This window comes from Aphanomyces astaci (assembly GCF_000520075.1).
Source record: "Aphanomyces astaci strain APO3 unplaced genomic scaffold supercont1.82, whole genome shotgun sequence".
NCBI lineage: Eukaryota > Oomycota > Saprolegniomycetes > Saprolegniales > Verrucalvaceae > Aphanomyces > Aphanomyces astaci.
In genome coordinates, this window is record NW_009798345.1 from 116,022 (window position 1) to 135,544 (window position 19,523).

General features: G+C 49.4%; 4 protein-coding genes across 5 annotated transcripts; all 4 read right to left on the reverse strand.

Moving 5' to 3' along the window:
* Positions 1 to 2,381: 2,381 nt before the first annotated feature.
* Positions 2,382 to 3,285, reverse strand: H257_16216 (hypothetical protein; the record flags this gene model as incomplete). The annotated part of the gene is made up of 2 exons (XM_009844575.1): positions 2,382 to 2,807; positions 2,962 to 3,285. The coding sequence occupies 2 exons, from the start codon at positions 3,283 to 3,285 to the stop codon at positions 2,382 to 2,384; spliced, it is 750 nt and encodes a 249-aa protein (XP_009842877.1).
* A 6,380-nt stretch (positions 3,286 to 9,665) lies between these two features.
* Positions 9,666 to 11,471, reverse strand: H257_16217 (hypothetical protein; the record flags this gene model as incomplete). The annotated part of the gene is made up of 7 exons (XM_009844576.1): positions 9,666 to 9,895; positions 9,950 to 10,195; positions 10,250 to 10,349; positions 10,401 to 10,593; positions 10,641 to 10,876; positions 10,927 to 11,038; positions 11,095 to 11,471. 7 exons carry the CDS (start codon positions 11,469 to 11,471, stop codon positions 9,666 to 9,668), a joined length of 1,494 nt encoding a protein of 497 aa, XP_009842878.1.
* A 744-nt stretch (positions 11,472 to 12,215) lies between these two features.
* H257_16218 lies at positions 12,216 to 17,491 on the reverse strand. 2 transcript variants are annotated; one of them, XM_009844578.1, is made up of 16 exons: positions 17,398 to 17,491; positions 17,173 to 17,344; positions 17,016 to 17,110; positions 16,255 to 16,957; positions 15,964 to 16,205; positions 15,727 to 15,903; positions 15,318 to 15,676; positions 15,040 to 15,270; positions 14,453 to 14,781; positions 14,118 to 14,406; positions 13,907 to 14,013; positions 13,510 to 13,834; positions 13,285 to 13,431; positions 12,932 to 13,230; positions 12,601 to 12,870; positions 12,216 to 12,533 (listed from the first exon to the last, which is right to left on the reverse strand). In XM_009844578.1, exons 1-16 carry the CDS (start codon positions 17,466 to 17,468, stop codon positions 12,306 to 12,308), a joined length of 4,044 nt encoding a protein of 1,347 aa, XP_009842880.1. In that variant the 5' UTR covers positions 17,469 to 17,491; the 3' UTR covers positions 12,216 to 12,305. The 2 variants fall into 2 exon arrangements, with proteins under 2 accessions (XP_009842880.1, XP_009842879.1); XM_009844577.1 differs by having other exon boundaries at positions 12,601 to 13,230.
* Positions 17,492 to 17,837: 346 nt separating this feature from the next.
* Positions 17,838 to 19,497, reverse strand: H257_16219 (hypothetical protein). Its single transcript, XM_009844579.1, has 3 exons — positions 19,364 to 19,497; positions 18,828 to 19,304; positions 17,838 to 18,773 (listed from the first exon to the last, which is right to left on the reverse strand). The coding sequence occupies exons 1-3, from the start codon at positions 19,413 to 19,415 to the stop codon at positions 18,025 to 18,027; spliced, it is 1,278 nt and encodes a 425-aa protein (XP_009842881.1). The 5' UTR covers positions 19,416 to 19,497; the 3' UTR covers positions 17,838 to 18,024.
* Positions 19,498 to 19,523: the final 26 nt, after the last annotated feature.

The window sequence follows — 19,523 nt, forward strand, 5'->3', positions numbered from 1 at the left end:
TAATACTACAGTAGTAGCTAACATTCCAAAATCAGTCATTCGTGTCTTGAGCAAAAACTGTGCTATTCACAATATCGAGGTACTTCTATCCGAAATAGTGTTCATGATAATTAGATAGTGCCTGACGTGGAAATATCCGGATATTTGGTTTCACAGTCAGACCGCCGAATTTCCAAATTACTGTCAAGCCTATTCAGGAAGGGCCATGCTGATCAAAAGATGTACATTATTCGAAATAACTAGACTTCTTACGACTTTTGAGCATCTCCAAGAATACTTATTTCCCATTGGCTGCCGACTAAATATATTGATATGTCGGAGTCAAAGGACACAACAGCAGGCACAAAGGCCTCTCAAAAGTACAAACATAGCAACGTACTACATAGTAGAATATATGCATCAGTGGTAATTAAGGTCACTGTAACGATCGGTCACCTCCAAATCAATCGTTCTTGACGAGTGGAGTTTTACCATTCCGTTCAAAGTCATTGAAATGCTTGGACAGCGTTTGACAGGCTAAATCCTTCAAACTTTACTTGAAATTGCCACCTAACATATCTGAAGGTGATACCCTGCATGATGCATCACTAATGTGTCCTAAGATTTCGAGTAATTGCAAAAGTGCAGACCGGGGTTTCGGGGTTTCGGAGTTTCGGGGTAGGAAGAAACTAGTGGTAAATTACTCAATTACTCGATAAATGACAAGATGCTGCTACATTTTGGAAATCTGGCGGTCTTTTGGAAATGATTGGATATTTAATTTGTTCAGCGGCTGTTGTGATGGCCATCCGTGACTGACAAGAATATAACTGATTTCGTTTGATTCCTAGTTTTATCCTGACTCTTCCTTAATATCACGATACATCATGCAAACTGGTTTTACAGCCTATTAGACAGATTTCGAAACTCTCGTCGTACATTTCCCGTGCAGTAAAATTATAGGGGACAGGAAATGCACGGGCTTACGCCTGGCCGATTTCGAACGAGCTTGCCGTTCTCTTGCCATATCCGGATTTATCCAGAAAGCAGTTGAGTGACTTCACGCGACATCGAAGTCATGCTCACCATAGACGAAGTAGCAGTGCTACTTCGTCGACGCAAATGCATGACGTTCCAACGCTGCATGAGACTGTTGGGTCTCATCGAATCTGCTGACGAGCGACCTCTTGTTCATGCAGCTCGTTTTGTTCTTGCTGCCATCTCCGATGCCGATTACAAGCTGAAGTTCCGATTAGACTCGAATGGAATCTTGAAGTTGTGTTGTGTGCTCCGCATTCCCAATGTTATTGTGACCGATGCCAGCGATAGATGCTTTGGTAACGAAGCACTATGCATTCTGCTCAACCGCTCTTCTTATCTGCGGCGCTATTACGACATAATGGCAATGATTGAGTGGTCCCGGGAATCAATCTGTCGCATATTCAACCTGTTGGTGGACACTTTGTACGATGAATGTAACTGTGTGTTGTACTGCTGTTTGGCGATTGTCAAGACTGAGGGCATACGCAGCCGCTATCGCACGAAAGGGCGCCCTCATGGAGAACATCTTTGGATTTATCGATGGTTTAAAATTGGAAACGTGTTGCATTACCCAAACAAAATGTCGCGTGGCGAAGGATGAGCATGGCGACTTGCAGCGTCTCATCTGCAGTGGCCACAAACGCTGCCATTGCCTCAACTTTCAAGCCGTCACTGGGGGACCCCCAAAAATAGCACAAGTCACAAGTTTGTGTTTGGCATATGTTGTGGATGTGTCACTGTATGTGTTGCGTTTATCTTTACATGTCCAAGATGTGCCACCGAAAAATTAGGAGCACAAGTTCCAAAAACGACTGGCTTAAATTGTTTTGGTCAGCACTTGCGAATCTGTCTGCTCCACGTTAATGGGAGGCAAGCTCCTCTCACTCCTGGCGGCACGGCGATGGTCTCTTCAGCATGGGAAAGGACATGACTCCTTTTCACGCTGATGATGCGCTTGCGAATGAAGGTTAGGACTCACAACAAGGTCAATAACACATATAATAATGATTGTCTTATGAATTATAGATTCAATCATCTGCCCTCGTTAAAACGAAAGATATCCTATGGTTCAAAGGGTCTTCAAGCGACCGAAGAAGTTCTCAACGATGACTCGGTCGCTGGAAATCCGGTCGTTGGTACGTAATTCGTCAGCCGTCAGCACGCCTCCAATTGGCTTTTTGGTTTACTCGTTTACAAGCTAATAAAGCAGCTATTAAAGCTATGATAGTTAATAGAATTAGTGATTTAGTTTTGCTTTTAGGTATTTTTATATTATTTAATAATTTAAAAACAGTAGAATTTTTTAGTTCTTTTGCTACTATTTCTATTTTACAAAATTATACTTTTTTATTTTTAAATTATTATTGGTCTATTATTGATATCAGCACGCCTCCAATTGGCTTCTTGGTAGGAAGCACCGCGCGAACTTCTCTTTGTATCCCTTGGTAGCCTTTGTCCACAAGGATCGCATATTGACGTGCCCCACCAACTCGCTCAGAATCATCCAGGCGGTCGTCGTCGCCTTGTTTGGCAAGGCCATTCGCGTGGAATTCCAAGTTGTCGTCGAAAATGGATTTATCAGCAACGCTGCCTTTGTAGTGCTTGGTGCAATTGATTGCAAGCCCATTCGGGAGCACCGACACTTCCACCTTATGCCCATAGAGCGAGTGTTTGCCACTGTAATACGACTTCTTCTCAGCATAGCTTCCGGCAGGGACATTCGTTTGTTGAAAGGTCACGTCCGTTGCATAGGGATAGTTGGTGAAGCGATCCCCGTTGGCAGCTAGCTGCGACATCGTCCATTTGCAGAACCCCAATATATGTCAACACACGCTTTTGAAAGGTAGCACTCTTTTGTTTGAACACAGCGGCAACGATGTCCCATGATCCACAGTGTTTAAGTGACGTCAACATCATCAGACGTAAATCACGGCCAGTGACCTCGGATTTGCGCCCCGAACCAGTGTTCCAATGCTTCGAAAGGTATTGCCGTATGTCCGCCCACAAGATGTTGAACTCAGACGGGCTGAAGTTGGTCATTGTCCGAATACCATCAAGTCCTTGGTCGTTGACGAAGGCATCGTAGATTGGGCTTGTGGAGTCAAGGTTTTCATCGGGTTCTTCCGCGCGTACGGTTGAGTATCGTGCTCTCTTGGCTTGGCGTTGCTGGTCGAGGTTGGTATGCAGAGCTAGACCTTGGCTGATGTAGCGTGAGGTTAGTGGCGGGGCAGCCTGCGAGCCTTGAAGACTCGCTCTGCGTGCCATAGTGGTCTTTTTGATTGTGTTTATAGTTGGTTCAGGGCTGCTCTGATGTGCAAGTTTGTGTGTTTAGTGATTGGTCTATAAACGAGTCTGTGCTCATGGAAAGGACTGAGTGATTTCCAAAAACATTGATTGGTTGATGCTTGACTAACCATCCACTAAAAGATCCAATCATTTCTCTTGTAGTGGACGTTTGACAAATGATAGAGTTTCAAATTATTACCTTGATGACTGACCAGTCAGAAAAATCCCTCCATGAATTCATAATAATTCGTGTAAAATGTACAATCATTGGTCAAAACATAAATCTATGATCTAGAGGTCTATTGGTGGCTGCTCCAATTTTCACTTATCCAAGCATGTTTGTATTTGGTTTTTGTAGATATGGTATCAGTGTTAATTTTTACTACTTTGTTGGCTTTTAGCTGTAGATATTACCTACTATTGTAGGGGCCTTTTGGGAAGGTACACCGTGCACAGAATTTGTAAAAATTGCCCCACCGCTGAGTGATGTACTCAGAGGTGGGGCCAGTACCGTACATGCATTCGTCGCCTCGTCATCTCTCGGACGCGCTACATGATGGGCGTCAATTATCCGAACAGCTATGACCACCTCTATCTCGGCCAATACTGGTCCAAATTCACTCATTCTTCGTCTGGCCCCACCGTTGAGTGATGTACTCAGAGGTGGGACCAGTACCGTACATGCATTCGTCGCCTTGTTATCTCTCGGACGCGCTACATGACAGGCGCCAAGTTGCCCCCCGGCCCTGCTGCCAAAAGGAGCCGCCCTTCTGATCCAAGGGTGCCACGAGAAATTTGATGTTTATGTAGCATAAGCTGATTTTATCATTTGTTCGTAGTGGTAGTACACAGACAAGCATCCAAATTCTACCATTATAGGCCGGCATAGAGCAGGTCATGTCTACATGATGGCTGTTCGGATAATTGACGCCTGTCATGTAGCGCGTCCGAGAGATGACGAAGCGACGAATGCATGTACGGTACTGGCCCCATCTCTGAGTACATCACTCAGCGGTGGGGCCAGGCGAAGAATGAGTGAATTTGGACCAGTATTGGCCGAGATAGAGGTGGTCATGGCTGTTCGGATAATTGACGCCTATCATGTAGCGCGTCCGAGACATAACAATGCGACGAATGCATGTACGGTACTGGCCCCATCTCTGAGTACATCACTCAGCGGTGGGGCCAGGCGAAGAATGAGTGAATTTAGACCAGTATTGGCCGAGATAGAGTGATTAGTTGGCGGCGATGATCGCCGACAGACGCAAGATTGTATTAGCTGTCAAAAATGTTAAGTAAAATAGCTTATGCGTGTCATAATATTTACACGCGCAAGTCCCCCGATTCCGTAAAGTTGTTATTGAGAAAACACGCGTGATTCCCCCACTTTTCATAACACGAGTAAAAACCCCAAAAATCACGCGTGAAAACACTTTTCCCGTTTGTGTTGCACATCGCACAAAATTACTCTGATTGTTTATACAAATGTTTGTAGGTATTAGGAGGTAAAACAATGGATTGGACTTCACGTTCCCATCAATGTTCGTGGACATCGCGTTTCAACTTCCAACGAGTCATGTCAAAAGCAAGCAAATGACGCGGTAAGTGTTGGTGTGCGGCGTCGGTTGATCTCTTGCTCGATCACGTCCAAGAGATATTGCCTCTTGGCAAAAACGGCTGGGCCAAGGTCGAACTCGAATACAGCAAGGCTAATAGCGCATACCCAGAACACGATGGTGAGTCTCTTAAGCGCAAGTACCAGCAACTTCACAACAATCCTAAGCCAACTGGGAACCCCGAGTGCCCGTCTGAAGTTTCGACGGGCTAAATTGCGCGTGATATTGTTACCAAGGCAGACGTCCTCTCGTTTGGAGATGAGTGAGAGGAGGACGACGGCGAAGCACCATGCACGCCAACACCATTCACCCCGACAAAGGGTTCATGACATTTGAAACTGTGAATTCACGTAGATTATGTAGATGATGAGATCTCTGACGAGCTTGGTAAGCCGAACCGAACTGAACTTGCCAGAAATGAATTGGTTGACCTTGGAGCCTCCTTCAAGCGAGCACGCGCTTGTGAGAGTATTACAGTACGCAACTTTCCTACGTGCCGAAGAAGAGATTGTCAATCGACAAGTTCATTGACAATGCTGCGGCGGCAGATACCAAATCGACAACGGACTTCATATCCATGATGGCTACGATGGACGAGATTGCTGCAATCATTGCCAGTCGCCTTGACCTTTGGATCACTGTAAACCACTTTTTCTTCAACTCGTGTAGCTACAATAATACTAGTAATAGAAAATAAATATTTATACTATATCCAGATGATCCAATAATATGTATGGATAACTTGGCGAATACGACAATTCTGTCCGACATTAGTCTTATTGGTTAAAAGTTCAATATTTCGTAGGCTTTCATTGGTAGATGACACTTCATTTTCAATACAAAGACCAAATGTCGTGTGTTGATTTTTCTGACAAGGTGAGACATACTGTAAACTGTGAGGACACGGCGTGGCTCCGGGTGCCACGTGCATTGCGTGCAGAGGCTGCAAGCGGCCTGACCACAGTTCTTGGTGTGTCCCATGGAGGCGTGGGTACAGAAGTCCTATCACCTCCAGGGACATTGAAATGGCTTTACTCCAGTGACGGCGATGCTGTAGAAAACATTGTTCCCCACGCTTCTCACTGCGGACGAGCATACAGCCATCGACACATACCTTGCCCTCCCGGCGGCGGCCCAACTCGCGTACTCGCGACTCTTCCAGCGCAAAGGGCCGTGGTTTCGCACAACGTCCCTTTCTGCGATCACCGACCAGCTGCATCCAGACCCATAGTCGTCTGTGCCGCCGCTCCAGACTGCTCTTGACGCCCTTGAGACCGCCTCATTCATCCGGTGCTGTCCCAACGACCCGTACGTCGATGCTCTAGACGCCATGAAGTCTGCATGTACCATTCTCGAGATACTAGCCGTGATGGTCACCACTGGCGCGTCCAAGTCGAAATCCGCCGCTCGGTACAAAACCAAGGTCATTTCCATTGACCTTTGTTTTGTACGGAGCGGCGAATCTAGAAATGTTACAGTTAAAGATGCCATGCCGAAGATAAGTGAGTGTCAGTACAATGGAAAAAATAGTGTAGCGTGGTCGCCGTCCTCTTGAGTCGCGTCTCCAATTTCGAGTTGGTGACGCGACCCCTCGTTTAGTAGACACACCAACGTTAGCGTGCTGCAGTATTCGTGAGTTTACCATCGACAACACGTCCCAAATGTGGCACTGCCAGCTCGCCTGGTGACTGTACAGTACATCAACGTCGACAGGTTGACGAGCTTCGGTGGTGTCGGCTCAGCGACGCATAGCCCCGAGTAGATGTGTAGTTTCATTGCTAAGGTCGATAAGTATGTCGTATATAGTATCCATCATAACTCCGATTGTGCGAATTGGTGTATCAGTGAAATTGTTGCTAATGCAGGTGTTCAACACATGCACCGGAACACAAACGCCTTCGAGCTCCAGTCCAGTGGCCCTGGCAACACCCGATTCCTGCGAATTCATAGAGATGATGAACATGCCGTGTGCGTCGGTGGACGATCGTCTAAAGATGTCGTTTTTGGATGTACTGTACATCAAGCACAACAGCTACTTCTCTGTACTCGTACTATTAATAGTCAAAACTCGTCACCTTGTTTGTCGAGCTCTGATGGACTTCAATTGAATTGCGAGTGCCTTGTATCCGGAATCCGCATGGTTGGTCTCTGTTCGATATCCCAAATCCAGACGAAATTTCCACAAATCAGATTGCGTTCCATCATGGTTTTTCGTCTCGGTATTTTCCTCTGACTGCAAATTGCAAAATGAAAAGTGATTTTGAATTGACTAATCATATTGCTTATACGGATAACTAACCGGGCTGTCGGAATACTGCTCTGGTCCAAACAAATGTATTGCATTTTTTATCTTGATTAAAGTATGGAAGGGCAGAAAAAACATCTTGATATTTGTATTGAACCTTTAAAACGCATATTCGAACACAAAAATTTAATGACATTTTATTTTATTACGGTTACTGCTCGGATTTGGGAATTCATTTAGGCGCCCATGTGAGCAAGTGCTTTTTCATGGACGAGTGGATCACAACGGACATTAAGCTCCTCGATGGATCGAGTGCACTTTTGACTTTGTAGACTTTGTATTGAATTGAAGTATCCTAAATCCAGGACATTAAAGTCTGGACTATTAGGAGGCTGGTTCGCAGCTTCAATGCCAATAACACCAGACTGAAGCAGCAGTTGCGTGGTCACACTATTATGTGGACTCGCATTATCTTGCTGCAAATATATTGTTTTATTTTGGTCTTGACGAGGCATTTTTGCCTTAATTGCAGGAATAACGTTATCAAAAATCATCGAACGGTACACATCCGATGTCACATTCTGTGGGACAACAATCGGGGTACCTTTTGGACGATTTCGACTTGAACGTTGGGCCAAGACAGTCTCCACAAAGGGCCAAATACCAATCTTGCCATCGAATATGCATTTCTTGTGGTGGTCGTATCTTGGTCGTGTCACGGCCGCGAGGAACATCACTTTGGTTATGTACCGTTTCGACTTGAGATGGCGCTTCGGCAGGTCTTCATCTTCGTAGGCGTAGAATGCCTTCTTGACTGTCGTCAAATTGAACCATTTCTCATCAACATGCACAAATGAGTACATGTTGTCGAAAATGGTTCCCTTTGACGACGGGCGTAGAAATGATAGCGCATGTTCCATGCGGGTCTTCGTGTTGGCTTCCGTCAAGAGAGGCTTTGAATAACTTGACTTCAACTTCAACGTCTTCGCCCGTTGCATGTGGCGAATGATCGTTGACTTGGACAGTCCTGATTTGGCAGCAAGTGTGCGCAAAGTTTGCCGTTCGTACAATGGTACGGCCCGAATCAAGCTTTCTATTTCTTCGTCAGTATGTTGAACCTTGCGATTGGTATTGCCTAATATCATGCAACACTTTAAATTAATACTTGTGTGATTTTATAAACAGTCACGAAAATATTATAATTAAGAGGTTTTACCCTTGTATTTTGCCGACATGGCGGCCGTCGCACTGCCTTCGCGGAGTGAGCTGCGTCCTCGAGCCCACACGTTCGAAATCGTCTGGCTCGAGCAGTTGAAGAGTCGGGCAGTACGAGTGATGCATCCATGAGGCAGGTCTCCGCCTTCGCTTCTTTCCAGAAGCGTTTCATAGATGCAATGCCGCTGTTCATCTGAGAGCTTCTTGTTCCCAGTGCGGGGGACGAAGGCAGTTAGAGAGCGTGGCGATGGCATAGTTCGTTTGGGAATGTAGTTTGCAAGAGAAGTTGTAGTGACCAGGAAGGGTGTAAATGCAATATGAGACCACAGCGGGTCGTTAAGTTTGCTAAGGGATGTGTGGGCAACTTCTTGCCGCCATAACTTTTGAGCAAAATGGAACTAGTTTGCTCGGAAATCATCCAATCAAAGTGGAGATCTTGCGCTTTCATGTGAGCCAATTAGATCGGTTGTAGGCAAACAATTAGAAAAATTCCGCCAATGACGAAAAAAGCCAATACATTTGTTTGGACCAGAGTAGTATATCATTCTCACGTCGGAATTTTTATGTTATGGTGATGATGAACAATGTACAACTGTACCAAATTGTTTGAGGAGCGAAAAGTTGATGATTTCCCGCAGGTCCCAAGTTCCATAAGCTTATACGAGGAAGATGCGGTCCTCCGGCTCCAGGGTGGTGACGCGCCACGCCCCCGCCGCCTCAACTGTTGGCTGCCGACTTCGTTCCATGGATATAGCAATGCCGGCCATTGTTGCTTTTGCGGAGGTCAAGTTCAACAAGAGGCAACCGCGGCGCTCACATTGCACCACTCGAGTCCATTTCCAAGTAAGCTGTGGTGCTGCGAGGTTTGTTATTTGAAAAGGACTGAGGGATCGAAGCTCCTATTGTACTACTAGTACTGTACATGGAAACGCTGGAATGGTTTCACGACGGAAACGCATTCCCTCAACGAGTGTGGATTGACGACAAGCGACAAGGCCCAGCGTTGCTCACGTAATTTATGTAATGTTAAAAGTGATGGTCAGAAATTTCATCGAGTCCCATGAGTCAATCGGAGTAAGGTTAGGAATTCAAACCATGATTCTGTCACCCTCTAATTACGATGCTTGAGGTCCAGTTGCACGTCGAGTTCAAGCGCTGCTGCCTGTGCTACTACTATAAATCGTCCCTTTGATTGTAGTCCATCCACATGGCTCGATCGATGGCGAAGATTTAAAGGCCAAGTTCGAAATCCATTTGCAAGTTTTAGCCGCCCTCGGCATAGCTTAAATTGTCATAGCAAGCATGCTGACTAACACTAGCAAGGCTGCAGATGCCACAGCTGTGCCACTTCCGTTGGTGGTCGCTGCGTTGGGGGCTAGGGTCGTCCGAGCCACGGCACCAAAGGGCAACTTAGCCGCCCCCGTCGTGGAATTGTCGGGCGTGTACCGCTGTTGCTTATTGGCGAGACCTCCGTTGCACTTTGGCTGGTACACCGAGCACTCCAGAATCGGGACTACACCACCACCATGCATCCTCATGAGTGATATCTTGGCGTCGGAATCCTTACCTTTGGGGGTTGGGGGCAACGCCACGGTGGGGAAGTTGACAGGGCAAGTCATCGTAGTGGTTCGAGTCGGCACGAACGACTTGCTGTTGATGGTGGACGGCTTGGTGGTCTTGAACGCATCGGCCAAGAACGTGAATTCGGGGTACTTGTTGTACTTGCACGGAACGCCCTCGTGGTCACAGTTGTCTGGGGTAAAATACCCGATGCCATACCGACCAGGGTCCGCAGCTGCAAACGGAGGTGTTGCTATGGACATAATATGATCATACCTGAGCATTCATTGATGGTTTGATTCCATACCAGACTTGTCAATCAAGTTTGCCTTTTCGACACTGTACTCGAACGCTATCCCCCCGACGACGTACTCGGTCATGTCTGGCGCTTCGTTCATCCACTTGGCCTATCACACATCATGTCAAGTCAGCAATAGTCAAACTTTGTAACAGCGTACGTCGTAAAAGTTGCGTTGCTGTTCGATGCCACTGACGGTATTAACGACTTTAATGCACCCAAACTCGCCCAAGACAATTGGGCGCGAGTATTTCGATTGTTTGTAGTCACTCACGAGCTTTTGCAGCCCCTTCGAGTCTTCATACGTGACATGGGTGGTCGTGTCGCATTCGACATATGGGTTGAACCCAATCCTACGTTGTTCGCACCTTGAAAATGGTTTTCCTTCATTGGGTCGTACCATTCGGCTCGGGTGTTTTCATTGCCGTCTTTGAGGCAGTCGTAGTAGCCGAGCCAACTCGCACGGGGGTGCAAGGTGGTATCGATGTCGGCGTTGTCGAGACCGATGGGCACCGGTCGCAATGACCCGTTACACTTGTCAGCGTATGTCCGCACGTCTCGGATAAGGGCCTTGACGCACGGGGCCGACTTTTCGATTTGGGTGCCCAAGTTGTTTTCGTTGCCGACGGAGAACCCCTTGTTGGCAATGAGAACTCTCATATTCCCTTTAAAGACAAACAACGTACAATCACATTGTCGTACACGGCAAAGGCGTTGTAGATCTTCATGGCGCGAGTAAACATGGCGTCGGTGTAGCATTTCGGGGCTTCAGTGTCCAACACATAGCACCCTTCGCAGCTACGAATACATGTGAGTGATGATGGGGATCAGCAAGGTAGACTACTTCTTCGTACATGGCTGCCATGCCCACAAACGCGTAAATGCCGAGTTTGCTCAACTCACACATGAACTTGTCGTGGGGGGCCGTGGGGTCGACAGCGTACAGTCGGATCGTGTTGATTCCGAGGGCTTTGAGGTTCTCCAAGTGAGGCCGCCAGATCGGTTCCATGTCGTCAGTGAACCAATCCACCGAGTTGGCATCGAAATTCTTGCCCGTATTCGCTCGCGGGTAAAACGCAATGCCTTTCACTCGGAACTCGTCGCCTGAAGCAGAGTCGAAGAACTTGGAGCCTTTGACCACCAGGGGGTTGAGCCAGCCAGTGGTGGGGGGGAGTTGGGCATTGGAAAGTGCCACGAAGGAGGAGAATAGAGCGGTGCCCGCAATGTGCATGACCAAAGGTAAGCAAGGTAAAAGAGTAAGTGAGGCTCCTTTAGTATCACTTGGCTACCTGAGAAAAGTCGTGTAACGTTATCCGTGCGACTAAAATTTAGTAACACCGCCAAAATTAAGTACCGCGTGGGCCGACACGTTGGTGTCCCAGCGACATTTGCCAATGGCCGTTAGCAGCCTGCACTACCCGGTACTTGCGCCAGGCCACTCGAGGTGTCGCTCACGAGTAAGATGTACAAGTATGGCGATTTTTTTTTGCAAAGTTTGGGTCAAAGGGTCAGCTGCAGTTCAAAGTAGCGCTGCCGATGTGAACCATGTGGGAGTGTGTGCTGTATGTGAGTCTTCCCAGCATGCGAATTTAACTTTAAATTTATGTACAGTACTACTCGGTACTACCTACTACTAGTACCGCAGAAGTACTGTACTAGTACTCCGGAGTACCAGTTCTTGGCATGAAGTCTATGTAGTAGTTTAAGGTCACTCCAGAATACTACTTCGAAGTATAAAGTAATCAGAAAACTAACAGGAATATGTAGGAAACATCAGTGAAGGTGCATCGCAACTCGGCTAGGTTAAAGAGTACTATTAACGGATAGCTTGTATTACGACAGTACAGTACTATTAATAGTACTGTTCTACTGTACTACTCCGGAGTACATACTGTACTTCTGTAGTACTTTCTGTACGAGTATGTGTGTAACTTCTACATTCACATGGTTCGACGACTCCCGCTTGTGTCTGCGCCGGCGTAATATGGGTATTTTTTTTATTCAACGAAGTGTCACATGTACGTACAGTACTGTAACTTGTTCTATTGCCAAGGTTTCACTGCACCTACGGTCCACACAGCACTCGGTTCTTGATCTCTCTCCTTGCGTCCCAGTCTGGAATGCAGCCATCTTCGAGCTTGGACGTGAATACCAACCGAAGGATGCCCGTGCGACGCGGTCCTTCGCCTTTCCCTGTGTCGTCGGCATCCCAAGAGGCAGGCAAGATCCAATGCGGATACGGCGCTTCGTCTCTTGTCGGCGAGTACGTGTACCCGTCGAGCCAATTGTCTCCCTACAACACCATCGTCATTACCTGACATAATATATATTAAACATAATATATATTATTGTCACCATACCTCTTCGATCACAGCCAGTCGAATGAGAATCTTGGCCATGTTGTAGTCTTCCAGGACGCTTAAGTCCAGTTCGTAGAAGCGATCGGGTTTTTCCGGATTGAAAATATTGAGCCATCCGAGCGATTTCACGAGCTCGGACTGGTCTTCGCGGTCCAAGAGGTCAAAGATTTCGCAGAAATTGCCCACGTCGATCAGTCGTGCAAATAGCACTCGCGCCGCTTCCACGCGTCCGTGGAATCCACTGGGCATGCTCATGACAATCCGGCTGGCCTAGATAGTTGCCGTAGATTGGCAACAACAGGTCAACGCGATGTACATACATAAGTACTACCTGTTCTGCCGTGAGGTACCGGTCGCTGACCGCGGTCTCAATCTGAACCAGCTTCAACCGCACTTCTTCGCGGCAATTCTTGATGCGAAAGATATGCGATCGTGCGTAGTTGAGCATGTTGAGGAATTGGTTGTGGCGGACATAGTCGCGAAGCTTTTTCCATCGTTGCTTGGCCTTAGCCACAGGATCGAGCGGGGCCGCTGGCTGACCCGCGCCGTCGGGGATGTCAATGAACACACAGTCCTTCGCCAGTTCCTTCACCAGCTGCTCGTATCGCCGGTGGCTCAGTGCCTTGGACCCTACCATGTTACAAGCGTTTTTAGAACTGCATTGTCAACATGTGCAGTTTGAACCTTTGGGGGGTCGACTCGTAGACACGTAGTCAAACTCGAGGTGACCACATTGCGGCAGCGAGTTGAAGAACGAAGTCGTGAGCACAAACTTTTCGCCATCGAGCGTTTCGTTGCGAAAGTTCTCCCAATTCATGTGCTGGGACGTGTCTAATAATATACAAACAGATGCACATAAATATATACCAACGGGCAAACGTCCATGGAGGAGGAATGGACTGTACGCACCGCCGCGCTTGGACGCGATGGACATCTTCTTCTCCGTCTGCGCCGACTCGACCAGCTTGCGAGCGACCCACCGGTCAGCCCGATTAACCAGATCCAGTGCAAAGTGCGCCGTGGGGTTGCCCATGATAACTGCATATGCGTTGCCCAAGTCGACCTTGAGCTTGGCTCGCTCGCGAAGGTTTAGGGTGGTCGAAACCAATCGCTGGGCGTCCTTGGCCGTGATCACTTGGAACAACGCGTGACTCACCGCCGCCACGCGCACCTCTTTGTTGAGTCCCCCACACTGCTCGAGCAATTCATACGCTTGCGAAGCCGAAAACAAGATCTACGGGGACAGATCGTACCCCCCATATACACCTGTCAAAACCTTTACAAGTTATGTGTGGTTGGTTCGTACTTCGGACTCGTTGATGGCAAAGTAGAGCATTTCGAGCTTCTCCGCGGGACTTTTCGCTTGCAAGTTAATATTTCGGATCAATTGCGCTATGCCCGCGTCCGTGATCCCTACACCCCGATCATATATATATACATTTCATGAGTAGCTCTCACATGTAAATGGAGCGCATTCGATTATTTCTATACACATGATAAAATGACACGAATCGTACGGTTTTTCGCATCGTGCATGTCCAGCACCGCTTCGCGTTCGTACACAAAGTGGATTTCCAAGCGACCTTCGATGGGAATGTGCCAAATTTGACCCGTAGCGGCATCCCGCAGCGCAAATCTGTTGGGATCCAGCCCTGCGAGGGAATGCTTGGACCCGAACGCTTGAAACCGAACATGCGACTTCATGAGCTCGACGAACTCAAAGTTCTCGATCGTGCCGCTGCTGTCCAGATCGTACTGGGCAATCGCCAGCATGGCGTCGTGGTCTGTCATGGGCGACCCCAATTTCTACTTTTATTTTGTCACATCACGTTTGCTTGCATGTTGAACGCACCTCCATGATGCCTTGCAACTCGGTCGCGTCCAAGCCGCCAGACCCGTCTTCGTCGGTGATTTCAAACAAAGCGTGGAAGAACTGGCAGCTAAAGTCCTGCTCGTCCAAATCCGACGTCCAGTGTGCCTTCATGTGGGCCAAGATTGCCTCGAGGGTTTCCACGGTGGGCGCCATGTGCAGGGTCCGAAACACTGCCAGCAACGCAAACACGTCCACCTGCAAACTGGTCGACGCACTGCGTTGCTTAGCCACGGACTTCGTATAAAACACATCCAGCGGACTGTTGAACACAGTCGACACGATCGGGTGCACCAGTTGGATCACCGTGCCTAGAACAACCTGTGAACAACTTGCTCGCCAAAGGCTGGTCTATATATTGTGAATTCGCTATAAAGTTTCAAAATTCGCGTTGATTATCAATATTGAAACACGCTGGAGTTCTGCGATGGATGCATATCCTTGTCCTTTATGAAAGAGCCAATCAAATCCACTCAAAATTAGATTAGCCAATAGCATCGATTTATGATTCTATTCGGCGGCGAGATGCGCTTCGATGGGGTCTAGAAATTTGTACCCCCACGCAATACCTTTGTTTTTCACTCGCTCGAGGCGCGAATGGTGCTTGAGATTTTCGAACCGACACCCTTTCTTGAACGTCGCCAGTCGAAGTAGCTCGGTGGCGATCATTTGGTCGAATGGATCCGTCAAGTCTAGCGAGTACTCGCCAGCGGGGTCGGTGGGATCGAAGATTTTGCCCTTGCCGCCATTGCCTTGGCTCGTAGACGCGAGGTTGCACCCCGTGATTTCAATGTCGCAGCCTACTCAACGTGGTTCATTACTTTTCGCTATGTTTGGACACGAGTACCCTGGTCCGTTTGCGTCGAGCACATGGCAAACATGAGGGCGCGGCCGCCTTCCTTGCCAATGTTGTTTCCGTTCAATAGCAAATTTCGCAGCGTTTTCGTCTTGCTCGCGGCACTCGCGAGCACCAACGCCCCACGACACCCGACGTTGTTGTAGCTCAGATCCAGAGTCCGCAGCGTCGTGTTGATGGTCAGGACGTGGCCAAACATCATCGCGCCAGCGTCGCCGCATGCGTTGTACGCTATGTGGAGCTCGAGCAGCTTCTTGTTGAACTCGAGCGACTTGGCCAGCGTCACGCCCGACTCGAGGCGCAGGAGGTTCCAGCTGATGTCCAACTTGGCAATCGTGAAGTTCACATACCTAATAATGGTCAGAGCATCAAACAAAGCCTCGACCATATCTTTGCATACAGCATGCTCGCAATGGCTTCGCCGCCCGTGGTGATTTCTGGCTGCACGACGTTCAGCTGCTCGGCTTCGCCAATGCGATTACGTGGCATCGTGAGCTCGAGCACACTCGTGTTCTTTTCGAACGCAGTCATGAACGCAGCGCACTCAAAGTCGTCAATGTCTGACTTTTCCATGACCCTGTCACATGACCTGAGTACCACAGCAGGAAGGGATCATATCGGACGAGGGTTTTCGTACAGATGCTTGAGGGTGCACTCTTTGCATTCGATGTACAGGCGCATCGTCTTGGCCGCGCCGTCCCCGATTTCGTTTTCGGAAATGTCCAGTTTGCGCAACTTGAGCTGATTCACATGGATCTCCGTGAGGAGTGCGTTCAGCCCGACGTCCGAGAGCCGATTGTCCCGAACGTTGATCTCCTCCACAAACGGCAGTGCGTTGATACACGCTGCGAATTGGCGGATGTAGTCGTCACCTAATGACTACAACCCCTCCCGTCGTCAACTTGACGAAGTACGAACGGTACTTTACTTGAAAGGAAAAGTCAAACACGCTGGTCGTGTGCTTGCGGATGATCAGGGGCATCGCAGGCCGATGGTTCGATAAACTGCCCACCACCACCCGCGTCCGGGGCGTGATGTCTGGGGTGGGCACCACGCCCCCTCCGTCTTCTGGCACCTCTTCCGACGTCGGTTCGTCGTCGGTGGCGAGCTCTGGATGACTCGATCGGAAGAGGTGCTGCTTGGACGACATGTGCTTGTAGTGGGCGTAGAACGCATGCTTGGCCGACTCGCCAAAGTACTTGACCTGGTTTTCCCTTGACAGCGACTGGTGCTTCTCGACGCGTTGGTCGTCCGCCGTCTTGTCCTGCGCGTCTTGGTCGTCGTCGTCGACCCCAGACATAGCAGCCGCCGTCGGGTGGAGATGGGTCATGGTGTCGTGGAACGAAAACTTGGACAGGAGCGACTGCCTCGCGCGGACCACGGGGGTATACGCGACGTTCGGCGCCACAGGGGGGTGGAACTTGGCTTCGTCGCGCTTTAGAATGGCCTGAACGCGAGTGTTGGTGCGAAGGCTGGCCAGTGTCACGTCCAACGCATGCCGGTCGTCGTCGTTGGCACCGAGTTTGACCGTGCTCATGGCCCACAGCTTGTCCCGCGGTGGCACCACATGTTTACCTGCCTCGCGTTGCACATTCCCGACCTCCAGCACCGCCGGGTCCCAGCTCATTCGCCTACAAAGCGTCCAGATTCAAGGATGTAAAAACACGCTTGGAGAAAGGAAGCTTGTACCCGAGGAGCTTGGATGAGAGCTGTGGAGTTGACGATGGGCGTGGAAGGGAAGATGGTGGCGGCGATGCTGTATCAAGGGGATCCAGTCGTTTGTCCTAGGTGGGGATAGTATAATGACGATGGTGGGAATGTCGCTAGCAGCTACAACATTGCGAACCAGTCGCTTTGTCCACGTCGATGCATGTTGTCGCGGCGCTGGCTGATACGCGGGCCGATCGGCTTCCTGTCGCACATGCGCTCTGTCGAATGTGTTTTGACGGCCTGGCGGCGAGTAGCTAAGTGCTCCCGACTCCTCGTCAATCAATACCCCCTCCGAGTCAAACGTGTTGCTGGTACCGCAGTCGTGAGTGTTCAATCAACCAGATAGAGTTAGCTAACGTACCGATACCACGGCAGCATGTCCACAGTTCGAGGACGACGGCGATGAGACGGCGGCGGCAGCACCCCCGGCATGTGTACTGTCCACTTGAGAAGACAATCGTTTTGTGCATACATTGCCGTTACGGCGGTTTCAAAATTTCACTGCCGCCCCCGAGTTTAACGAGTTCCGCTACTACTACGTCGAAGTACGAAGTACTAGTATAAATCTACCTGCCCGACAAGAAGAAAAGATAGATCATTCGGTGAAGTGAGAAGCTTAGATCCGCGCTCTCGTACGACCGCGCTCGGGGCTAATGGAACGCTTAGTCACTACGTACTTTAGGTTTCATCCAATGTCACATCACAAGCGGAGGTTTAGGCAATCCCCCAATATGTCATCGTCATCCACGCTTTGATTCAATGATTATATTATATTAACCATATGTATTAATGTCATCCACACTTTGATTATAATATATTAAACCATATGTGCTAATAGTATCCTAGGTTGGTATTAATATTAAAACGTTATGCCATGAATTAAAACTCCCAAGCCTAGTTTTAAAACGCTTAAATCGTCCTGAACGCGTTTTAAACAGGACAGGTGAAACGGTGTATCGTTACAAGTTTTCAGGGATTCTGACTAAGACTACTGCACATGGTAGTCAAGAGGCAAGATTCCGTCCGACTTGGCGCGGGCGACGAGGGCCGTGAGCAAGCCCTTGGCGCCAGGCACGTCCAGCTGGATGTCGGGGAGGGTCAGTGCCACCTTGTCCACGCCCTTGCGCAGTTGCGCAGTGGACACGATATCCTGGCTCACCAAGTACGCCAAGAGCGACCCAATGGCGTTCGTGTACTCCTTGCCTTCCTCAAACGAGTTGATGATGCCGCGCTTGACCACTTCGTGGTGGAAGTGGGGCACGTTCAGTTCCCGGACGCACGCCGACGCTTCTTCGAGGTCCCCGGACAACAGATACTCCTTCGTGAGCTGGTCAATGGCGACCTTGAGCTCTTCCACGGGCCGGCCATCGCCTGGCCCCCAGCCCTTCTCCATGCGAACCGTGCCGTGATTGATGCTCAGTTTCTTGATCGCTTCTTGCACCACGTCGTCGCCATCGGCAGCCAATAATGGATCTTCCAGGAACCGCGGCGGCAAGATTTCGTCCACGATAGCTCGCGCTGCGAAGATCGACAGCATGTGCACGGCCGTGGGGATGTCCAACGCCAAATCATCCGCCGACACGATCACGCGACGGAACCCTTGCGCCAGTTCGACAGGCGTGAGGCCGTTCAGGTAGAGCTCCGAGAGCAGGCGGGACACAGCTTCCCGTTCCCGCTCGTGCTTGTCCATGGACATGGTGATGGCGCGCTTCACGAGTTCGTAGTTGAACTGCCCGTCTATATTGAGAAGCCTTGTGAGAGGAAGAGACGACGAGAATGGAGGGAAAGTACCCGTGTCTATCGACAGCTCGCCAAGACGAATACGCACTTCGTCGACGTCGCCGCTCGAAAAGTACTCGGTGATGATGTTTTCGATCTGCGCCTTGATGTCGTCGGGGACAGGACTGGCGCCAAATGCGCGGGCGTTGTCTTGGAACAGCGCATTCTTCGCCGTCGTAGAAAGGCGTCGGGCCTTGGGGGACGACGTGACCAGAATGACATCGTCCGATTCTTCTTCGCTGTCAAAGTTCGGGTCTTCCTTTTCCACCTTGGGGATCACAATCAGATCCTCGGGTTTCCCCCATAGTCCTTTCTTGCCGCCACCCTGCTTCTTGGACAATTCGCGGCACTTGGTACGCGACCGCGATGGCAAGTCCGCCAGCGTTTCCGTCGAGGAAGTGTCGACGACGCTGCTGATGTCGACCTTTCCAGCGGGCGGCGCCGATGCAGAATCGTGCTCGGCGAGCTTTTCAGGGTCATCCAGCAAGGCTTGCATCGCCATGTCAGCCCATCCTTCATTCTTGTATACGATACGTTCATGGACCTACCTGCGTTGGTGGCAGCGAATTCCTTGGACGAGCGGCGTCTGGAGGCCGACATGAGGTGTGGAGGGGATGTAGTCGATTGGTAAATGCCGCAGCTTTTGCGTATTTTTAGCGTAACGGCCCCGTCGGAACCGCAGATTATAACGTTGCTAGCGTTTGATTG